Source organism: Glossina fuscipes, unplaced genomic scaffold (genome assembly GCF_014805625.2).
Source record: "Glossina fuscipes isolate IAEA_lab_2018 unplaced genomic scaffold, Yale_Gfus_2 111, whole genome shotgun sequence".
In the NCBI taxonomy this organism is placed as follows: domain Eukaryota; kingdom Metazoa; phylum Arthropoda; class Insecta; order Diptera; family Glossinidae; genus Glossina; species Glossina fuscipes.
The window spans coordinates 802,365-813,067 of record NW_023998454.1 but is presented as its reverse complement, the minus strand read 5'-3'; the positions used below and the strand labels follow the sequence as shown (position 1 = coordinate 813,067).

The following is a 10,703-nucleotide window of genomic DNA, read 5'->3' as shown; positions in this document are numbered from 1 at the left end:
AAGTTTCGCTTGCGGATGTGAACCATATTTCAATCTTCTCTTTCTTTTGTAACATGGAGTTTTATTGAAGCAGATCGATAAAGAGAGAGACTCGCTAATTGAAAATAAGTCAGTATTAGTTTTCAGTAATATTTTGCGATAAAGGGAATTCCCGAAACTTGCCGATGGGAAAGTAAAAAACATGGGTGACCAGGGCTTCGAGAGAGAAACGAAGTTCTTCGTACCATTCAAATTGAGACAACACTAAACCACTGAAGTTCATAGGAATATTTAATTGAAATTGTTTCTTGACCAGAGCAGTCGATTTACACATATTCGTTTCATTGTTTGTCATAGCTATGGTTAACTAACTTTATGTAGAAGAACAAACTCAATATCAAATCCTTGCATTAATTGGACTTTGTTTTAATTTTGTTTTAAAATTTTGAGTATTCCCAATGTCTGTATTGCCCATTTCCCTGTGTTTACATAAGGTGTAATAGCCCTAGTGTAAACCTCTCGCTCATAGAGTTTAGAAAATACTGCACGTCGATCAATGTTGCGTGGACATATTTGTGTGTGTGTGTGTTGGTATGGGACTGCTTTATACAAGTATTCAACAAGTGATAAAATTAAATATTTATTAAATTATTTTTTAATATTTTACTTTTGCTCCCTGCTTCTCAGTTTTCTCTGTGGAATAAGCACGACATATTCAGAATCGTTAAAGAATTTTGATGAGCCTTTTTTTTTAATGATTTTATGGCCTCGGCGTTTAATTGAATTTTTTCTCTCTTTTGCGTTCAAAATATTTGCCATTAATGGTATATTTATGAATATTAAGTTATGGCCTCTACCGGTGTGCGTACCTTAGCGGTCATCTGTGCTTGATAGAGTAAATTTATTGTATATTCCTTTTGCGTTCTCTTTCATAGGTAAGTAAGTGTGCGTAAGTACGTTAATTCTGTTTACTGAGGTGAATTAAATTGAACTCGTTTATTATTCTTTCCTCTTTGTTTGTCTCGTTCTTTGCCCCACTTCACACAACGGATAATGTTGCAATTTTAAGGAAATTGTACCTTTTACCTTTAGGTCGTCTAGAGTGGCTGTAGTGTGCAAGCGAAAATTGACAAAAATTTTTGCTAGCATAATTTTCATCAGCAACAGAGCATAACGATAACCGATACACATACGCAATCCCTTAGTAAAGGGTACAAAGGCAAACGATTGTTCATGATTGAGTGCGTTATTACAAAAATGCTCTTCAGGGCGGAACTGTTTAGCATTTGGTCCCCAAATTTGAATGCTGCGTTGCATATTATAAATGTCGATAGCGATTTGTGTACCCTCAGGTATAAGTACACCGTTAGTTAGGCGAAAATCACCGGATGCCCGTCGCAACACTATAGGCACAGGAGCAAAGAGACGCATAGCCTCATTAATTACCATTTCCGTGTACTGCATACGCTCCAGTTGCTCTATTGTTATATCATCAAGTATTAACTGATGTCCGTTATCGAACTTTTTGTTGGTGTTCTCTTTGTTGCAGCTGCTGCTTAATGATGATTGTTTGTTATCCATTATGTTTCCCTTAATAGTTTTTGGTTGATTATCATGATTAACTGTAGAGAAAATTTCGTCAAGTTCATGATATAATTTTTCTTGACATTTGGGATGCATGGCCAAGCACAAGCATACTAAGTACAAAGCCGTTGAGGTAGTCTCAAAGGTCTGTGTAAAGAAAAAGAAATGCAAAATAAAAAATAATTTCATTTAATTTAGAGAAGAAAGAGAAATATCAGAAGAAGTCACGCAAGGTACCTAAAACTTAATTTCGTGTTGCGAGGTTAATGGGAAACTACAATTTTCGTTTTTTAAATCAATTATAAATTTATTTCCTTACCCGATACCAAGACCAGACTAGTAGAGATTATTAATAAAAGTCACAAAATGAGCGAAGAGACAGCGTAAGCAATTTATTGCGGGCAATGTGAACAAGGTATTCAAATTCTTGCAATCACACATAAGAAATTACGTCAGAAAGTTAAGCAAAATTTCTGAAAAACTGTGAATTTCATATAATGAAGGCTTCATTATTCCTAAGGGCTGCGAAAAAATTGGGCTATTGATTGTGAGGCGAAAAATTTGCAATTTATTTGGGGGGAAATCCCGAATCATGTTATCAGTTTCGCAAAGGTCGACTGTCGATGATGGAGCAAGGGTCCAAAAACAAGTCGTACAGAATTTTCAGAAAACTCATCATAAAAACAATCCCAAATTGTCTGTTAAAATCTATCGAATTTCACAAAGAACCGATTCGCCTCTATTGTGCGTCGTTAGGTAATAAAAGCAAAACATGAATAGTCTATGGTAGCAATCCGCGAAAAAGATGTAGGATGTTATGGCAAATCAAAGTTGAAGTAACCCAGGAAGATTACGTGAATTCCTATTGAAACATAGATATGTGGATACATATGGATAACCACGTTATTTTTCGTGAAAAATAAGTTGATACAAACAGCAAAGCTTACGGCTTCAAATGTTCGTGCCTAAAGAATAAATTCTTGCTCAAATGATTCTTTCCTTATACTGTCAAGTTAAGTTCAAAGTTAGCATGCGTCCGTGTAAGAATTTGTTCACTTCCTGCTCTACCGTACTTGCTTCGTCCCATTGCCTATAAGGCCATGTAGAAAAATTATATGATATGCGAAGTTTATCGAAACAGAAAATCTTTATATTATATTCAAATGATATACTACTGTGTCTAAAATGTTGATCCATTTAATTTTTCCTTTTTTACATCTAGTTATTATTCCAAATCTATATCGTCCCCTCCAAAGGAATCCTCAAATTCGACTAATATTGCTTATTAACAGTTTGGACCGGCGGAAGAAACGCTTAGTGCACACCACCACGATAATCGAAGAAGACTGTTAACATCACTTTTGGCTCGGTTTTCTCGCCATTGTCATGCCTTCTGCAGGATATTCGCTCGATCGATCGGTTGTTTCCGTGTCGTATGCGTGGGTCTATGTCTCATCTCTCGCCATAGTACGTTTCATGACAGACTGATGGTCAGATATCATTTCTTCACACGCATTGTAAAAATCGAAAAAAAATACCTTCCAAGTCCAGCTGAAACACTAACGATGTTTACTATGTAAAATTTGACTCAGATATCTGTTACAGTGTTATCAACTAAGAAAAAAATAATTTTGATATTCAACATACCCACGCAATTTAATTTGAATATTAGTTTTACTTGTTGACCACAGTGCTACGCAGAGAACATTGGAAAGCTCGACAAAGATCAAAATTCTAAGGGAAAAATTGCAAATGCACGCAAAAGTACGGCTGAGTTAAATAAACAGCGTTAGCAAAGTTGGTCTGGAAAATGCGTTGGAAGTTTTGTGTGCAAATCAGTTGAAGACATGAGAAATCAATAAGTAATCACAAAAAATTTGAGAAAACTTTAAGCAGAAACCTTGCTTACTTGAAAGCAATCGTGGATTAGCGGACAGTGATTTTGATTTGTATTGGAAACGGAGTAGTTTATAGTGATATTGAAAATGAATATAAAAAATTGGAATGGCTGAGTTAATACGTGATCCTTGTAGAAGATAAAAGCGCAATTAACTGACGATAGCAAGTGCTTTTCAATCTCTGCAAGCTATTTAAATAATGCCATCGTATTCACAATGTCATCATTCATTTAGCCGTACTTACCGCCGCCACAATAACGTTGGCTTCATCTCGTACCTCTTGCCATGTCAGTTGATTTAATTCAATGCAATTAAGCATTTTTTTAATAAAAGAAACTGCCTTTGATTTGCTAATGCTGTCACCGCCGTCATCAATGTGTTCAACACTGGTAGTATTTACGCCAGCAACTTTGAATTGGCTACTGACATTAGTAGCAGGTCTAATTTTACAATTGTCATTATTGTTGCTTTCGTTGTTGTTGCTGGTATGATGCAATGCTTTGGACGGCGTAGCTAATGGCAAAGACGGTTTGACGTCGCTAGTTTTAAGCTGCTGATGTTGTTGTTGTTGTTTTTGGTGTCCTTGTTGCAACATCTGCGAGAGAGGATGGGATGAGGGCATAAGCATCAAAGTATAAATATACACAGTTACGTAGATACGTTTTGCTTTTCAATTGAAATATGACTAACGTTCACTATTTTATATATACATGAAAACGAACATACACATATACCCGGGTATGACGACTTTTTTCCGTTTACTTACTTGCTCAACGAATTTGCGGAGATTACTAGCGGATTGTTGTTGCCGTTGAGAAAGTTTTGAACAATGATAGATGACATTCGGATACAGCCAGGGTGACAGCATTCTTTTAACGCACAGTTCAATTAAACTAAAAAGTATAAAGTACGTGGAGAGATGAGAAATAAAATAGGAAATAATGTAAATTAATATTGGTTGAAATTATTACGTAACTAATTGGCTGATGACGCCAGAACTTCTAAATGAATTCGCGTTAGGGTAACTATATGGATAGTTTACTTACCTATTGTAAGAATCGAATATGATTGAAGATGTTTCGTCATGTTGAAAATCCATTTTTTTACCCATTGTTGTTACTAAATAAAGAACGTACAAAATTACGTAGTAGAGGCCATGATAATTAGAAAAAATTAAAATCAAAACGATAAAGTATTAAAAATATTAAAATCTAAATATTATTGTTTAATCGAATCAATTTCTTTGATTTCATGTCTCATATTCGTGCGTTTTGCATTTCCGTTTCTTTGAACAAACCAATGAAATACGAACATAAAATCCGAGAGAACAAACGAGAGGTTTCAGCATTGTAAACGCTGGCATTCATTCAGCAAGCGGAGATTTCTCTTACACTGTATTAAGATCGGTGAAAAGGAACTGCATGTGCCGTCTTTACCTTGAAGTATAAAGTGCTGTTGGACATGCAACGCAAAATTGCTTTCGGAAAGGCTGCCGTAGTTTAAAGAGTTACTTGCATTCAAAGAAGAAACTCGATAGAATTCTGTTAACTTCAATTGCAGTTAGAGATGAAGATAAAGAACGCAAAGCTATAAAGTAATTACAAACGGATTGAGATGGGTTGATTAAAAATGAAAGGTGCTACTAACGGAGACAACTAAATGGCAAGATGTGCTAACGTTTTGTTCAATATGATAACTAAAAAAGTCTCAGCCATTAATGACAGACAAAGAACAAATTTTCTGATTGATAAAAAATTTGGCTCAGAAAAATATTTTCTTTGCGAATAAACCAAGAATGAACATTTCAATCAACAAGACTTTTTAATTTGTATACCATAGCGGATATTCCATCTTTATGCTCCGATGCACTATGTAAAGCAGACAAGCACACAAACGGCTACTAACACATTCAGATTAAGAGACTTTGACTTGGACTTTTTGCGTATCTGTTATCAATAACAGCAGTAACGCTGCCAATTGTATGCCTGCTCTGCCATTTATATTATTTACATGGCGACAGATTCTGTTAATATTATTATTATTATTATTATTATTATTAATTTCGCCAGAGAAATAAATTCTAAGACTAAACTCTTAAAAGCACTAGCATCTAAGGCTATCGGCTTTCTGTTAATATTATTTAGCAGAAACATACACAATTCTTTGCTTTTAAGTAAATATGGGTATATAAGCGCGTATGAACGAAAATAGGCCAAACATGTGCATGTAGCAAATATAATTCGTTTTCTTTTCATCGTTTATTTTGAAGAATTAACGAAAATGCTTTGAGAAATTTCAATGAAATTTTTTTTATCCTGAAGTATGAAGACATTTTTTATAATAAAAAAGATTATGTTGCAAAAATAATGCATCTTTATTTAATTTACTGTTTACTTATGTGTTTACAAACTTTATTTGCTTACACATATATTTGACAGATTTTTGGAACTTTTCATATCGTGTATAAGTTACTGCGTTGTACTGTACATTTTGGAATGCTCCAGAATATTCTAGACTATTATTTCATTGAAGTTTATTCAAGTCATTGGTGAGTATATAATTTAGAATTCTTCAATACGAAATAAACGATAGAAAAAACATGCACATTTATAGCGTATATTCACTTAAAAACAAAGAATTGTATTTGGTACTATCAACAGAGACGGTACCGACATAAATAAGGGGAATGCAAGAGCAAGCATAGAAATAGCTGGCAATTAACAGCTTTACTACCGCTGTTACCGTAACATATATACAAAAAGTCCCAAAGAATCTCCCAGTCCCGATTTTGAATAAAATGTTGGAACATCTGTGTATTTCGTTGTCCCTGCTACTAATTAACAGCGCTACTATTGTTATTGATATTAAAACACCAAAAGTACTTGAGATATTAGTAGGTCGTATTTTGAATACAATGTTCTGACGTTTTGTCATTTAGTTGTCTGTGATACTATACCAACCGTGCATTGCAAAACTTGTGCTTCGTGATTACTTTCTAATTGCTTTTTAGATACGAGGTCATTGTTTCACTCCTTTTAAAGAGGGGACCTGATTGCTAGATTGACTCAATATTTAAAATGTTTTTCCTTCGTTGCCCGGAAAATGACAAAAGTAAAATAAAACTTTTCACAACAGAGGCTTTTTTGCGAACTAAGCTTTTCTTTAAGTAAAACTCGAAATATGAAAAAAATTTGAAAAAAAAATTTGTTATACTTACAACAAGAAATGCCTAAAACACTTTGTTTTAAACACCCATATATTTCCAGAGGTTGATCCTGAGATAATGATAATTTATGCAAAAGCGCATTAGCTTCTTTATTGAAAATTGGAATATATTCATATAAAACTTGACGATTGAAACATGGTTGTATCAGCCGCCGATGCTTTTGCCAACGTGGTGCTGAAAAATATGCAAAGAAAAATATCCAATTGAGGAAAAATGAAAACAAACAAGGAAGGTCTATGCGGCCGGGACCGAATCTTTATCATTTTATCATTTATCTTAAAAATGAGTAAAAAAAAGAGAAAAAGCCTAAATTTCTGCACTCTATAATATTGCATACTCTATGGTATTAGGTGAGAGTAGCTGATTTTGTGCACCGTCCATGTACAAATTTTTATCGTGCATCTATTATGATTCATGACTAATAAGCACAACCCCCGAAAAGAGGGTATGTGTACAATTTATGTTGCAGCGCAGACGTGCGCTTTGATCGGCTTTTGGCTTGTTTTCAATACCAATCTGCTTGCAAGAACCTCCAATGTTTTCAACAAAATTGAAGATGAGAGGTTCAGTTTTGCTGTTAATGAAAAGACAGACATGTTTCCATCAACTCGGAATTTGCCTCTGAGGCTTTCTTTGAGTGTTGCAAGCATTTTGACAAGTTGAATATGCCGTGTTAGGTGTAATAAGATTTCGAACACAATAAACTGCTTCACTTACCACTAGATGTAAACAAACCATCACCTATGACATCACTAACGAAATTGTAGAAGTCGCCTTTATTAAGGCATTGAGTGGTATGAAATACAGTTTCCACAGTTTTTGGATCATTTACGTAAAGAAAACATTTGCCGCCCATCCAAAGAATAAAAGGTGTTTTATAATTTTGCGATAACGTTTCCACAAATTGAAGAAGTTCTGCAATAAAAACAAGCGAAGAAGAAAAAACATATTTTCATAGGTTCCTTGACAAAATACTCACTTTCTGGCTTTAACATACTTAAACCTAAGCCAATGAACGGTAGGCCTAAAGGTCCCGGTAATTGCCAATAAACTTTGTAATATTTACGTCTCGACCAGACGTAATTGAACAAAAGTAGCAGCAGTGTAAAAATTAAAATGATAAATATTGGACTCATCTTCATCAATAGACCGCTTTTATGCGCTGACCACGACAGTTGAAACTTAACTACAATCGATTTCGTTGCAAATTAGTGATAGTACAGGCAATAACTAGAGGTATTTATTCGAAAATTAGGCAATTAATATGCAGGCAGTAGTTATCACTACTTTTACAGTCATCAATACCGATTGAACGTATATATTAGTTTCCTCATTCGTTTTGTAATAACGAGAAATGAGCTTCTAAATCATGTGCATTTAAAAACCATGTAATCAGTGTTATGTGCAAAAGTTCAGTAAAATGCGTCTGCTAGATGTACATGGATGAAAATTCGTATATGTATTGATTAAAATCCACTACCCTGGAGATATTTGTGATTTACACCGATTGTTTTAACTGAGCAGGATTAGAAAGAAATCCAAAGTAAGTAAAACATATACGGTGCATATCGGTATTTTAAATTAGCTCGACTGTACATTTTATTTTTAGAGATTTTCGGGTAAAAATTTCAAAATTGATTTTTAGGCCACAAGTTCAATTGCACATTTCGGAGTTGATAGTAAGCCGTTACTTGCGTCACTTGCCGATCGAAATTGAAATCTCTATAAAATCAATAGTAGAGGAAAGTGATAAAATGGTTTGTTCGCGTCTTTACTGCAGCGTGTATTTACTAGCGAGAGACAACGATATTCGTATGTATGTAGCCTTCAATTAAAAAGCTTTAACTAAAATTTTATTACGATTCATATTAGAGTGTGTATTGGTTTTTGAAACAAATTATTTATTGCGCAATGTCTAAAGAGTGTTCTTAATACTAATTATTTGAGATATTTGTTTTGAATATACACACTTAGGAGTCAACCAAGTGCAGTGATTTTAAAATGTCAAATAGTTAATAGTAATTAGTGAAGCCAATGAACGGAATTAATATATTATAGTTCAACATTGTGTTTTTTTATTATGTATAGATAGATATCTTTTACATAATTAGGCGTTTTTATACGGTAGGCTACTCGTGGTACAAGGATATATTAAGTTTGTTTATCCGGAAAAATTTGAGATAGACACACGTTTTCACTGACAGATTTTCTAAGTTTGTCTGTCCACCTGTCCAACGGCTTGCCTTGTATTCTTGTGTTCAACCTACAGCGCTCAATATTTAAGTTATTTTACTGAAATTTGGCACATCGATGTGTTTCGCCTCAAGAAAGAACCCGATTGAAATTGGGCTCTGTCGGACCACTTTCGCGACAAATTTGTGCATTAAGTTCATGCGGCTGTATGCGCCCCTCGGAAGGATATTCATATCAAGCTATGTTTCATTACACCAATTGACTCAAAATCATTGTTTACGCACATCGATAGGAATGGAAAATGGTTTTGATAATAAAGTTTTAAATAAAAATAATTTTCTATGCTTAATATTAATCACCAAACATCGGTTGGAAATAGAATTTTGATTTACTAGGTGAATACGAAAAATTCAGATAGAATGAAACAATTTTTTGAAAAAAAAGAAAAACTAAGTCTTTACATAGCAAAAAATTTTAATTTTTTGTATTTTATAATCAATATTAGTAAAAAATAAAGGTAAAAAATATAGGTTCAAATCTTGAAGCGGATTGTTACAATTTGATAGACTTAATATTATCCTGCCGTCCGTTTATTAAATTCAACAAATGTTGTAACTGTTATAATTTATTATTAATAAGTTTTATAACAAGTTAATTAATTCTACAATATGTGTGCACACGAGTGTATGTTTAAGTGCGTGCTATTCAAGCCATTTCACAATATTACTATAGAACTCTAGAGCTTTTCATTTTGTGCAATAATTGCTTGTTTGTCATAATTAAAATAATAACAATTTTTTACAAAAAAGGGTAAACAAATTAATAAATAATTTTCAGCATAATAAGCTTGCCATGCAAATAATCAGTAAAATGGCTTCATTGAGAAATTAATCTACTGAGTGTGGCAGTTCATTATGAGACTTACAGAGCAGCAGACTGGCCGTTAAACGAATTATGAGAAAGAATTTTATTCGTAAAATATATTGAAAGGCCAGTTTACGTTAAGCTGTTGGCACTTGATATTTTAATTTTTTTTTTTTAAATAGAATAATTAAGTCATTTGATATACTCGTAATAATGCATTAATATTCGCATTGCTTATATCACAATTAAAAATACGCATGAAAGAATATATGAAAAACAAGAATTTTGAAGCCAATAAAGTCCTGTCTGATTTCTGTTCCTCCCCATTCTCGCCGCATATATGCCTACATGACGTGCTTTTACGAATCGTCATAAGCAAGCCAAATGAACGTATTAGTACAAAAAAAAACAAGAAAAAGTAAATAAATAAATAAATGAATTGATTAATGATGATAATATTGTTACGGAAATCCCAAATCTAGTTGATTCCAGCTAAGTCATTTTCCCAAATAATAAATTCCTTATAGAGAAAAGAAACCAAATGCACATTCGCGAGGCGTCATGCAGCTGCAGATCGATGAAAGCGATTAACGGAAAGTAGCCAGGTAAAAAAGTAGAAGAAAAAGAATATTTGAGTTAAGCAGTCGAAAGTATTGTCAAAAATGAATTGTAAATAATCCTACATTTAAAGAAATATAACTGTAATTGAAATGAACTTCGAAGTGTATTTCTCTTGAACAAAATATCCACGGTCCAGTGATACGGACTGTATCTGTAAAAGCGAATTTCATAACAATATAAACGAAATGATAATGACAAACGAAAAAATTCTTTTAAATAAACATTTATTTTAACGAATTAAAATGTTGTACATATCTTTATTCCGGAGATTACACATAAAAGCTTCATGTGCGCAAGGTATTAATTGGAAAAAAATTCGACTTCTTTGGAAAAAGGGC

At 33.4% G+C, this 10,703-nt stretch overlaps 1 protein-coding gene across 1 annotated transcript; it reads right to left on the bottom strand.

The window, feature by feature from the left end:
* Positions 1-272: 272 nt before the first annotated feature.
* Positions 273-7,823, bottom strand: LOC119639023 (probable cytochrome P450 313b1). The gene is made up of 7 exons (XM_038036195.1): positions 7,667-7,823; positions 7,405-7,602; positions 6,679-6,861; positions 4,508-4,580; positions 4,228-4,354; positions 3,706-4,056; positions 273-1,710 (listed from the first exon to the last, which is right to left on the bottom strand). The coding sequence occupies exons 1-7, from the start codon at positions 7,821-7,823 to the stop codon at positions 979-981; spliced, it is 1,821 nt and encodes a 606-aa protein (XP_037892123.1). The 3' UTR covers positions 273-978.
* Between the last annotated feature and the right edge of the window lie 2,880 nt (positions 7,824-10,703).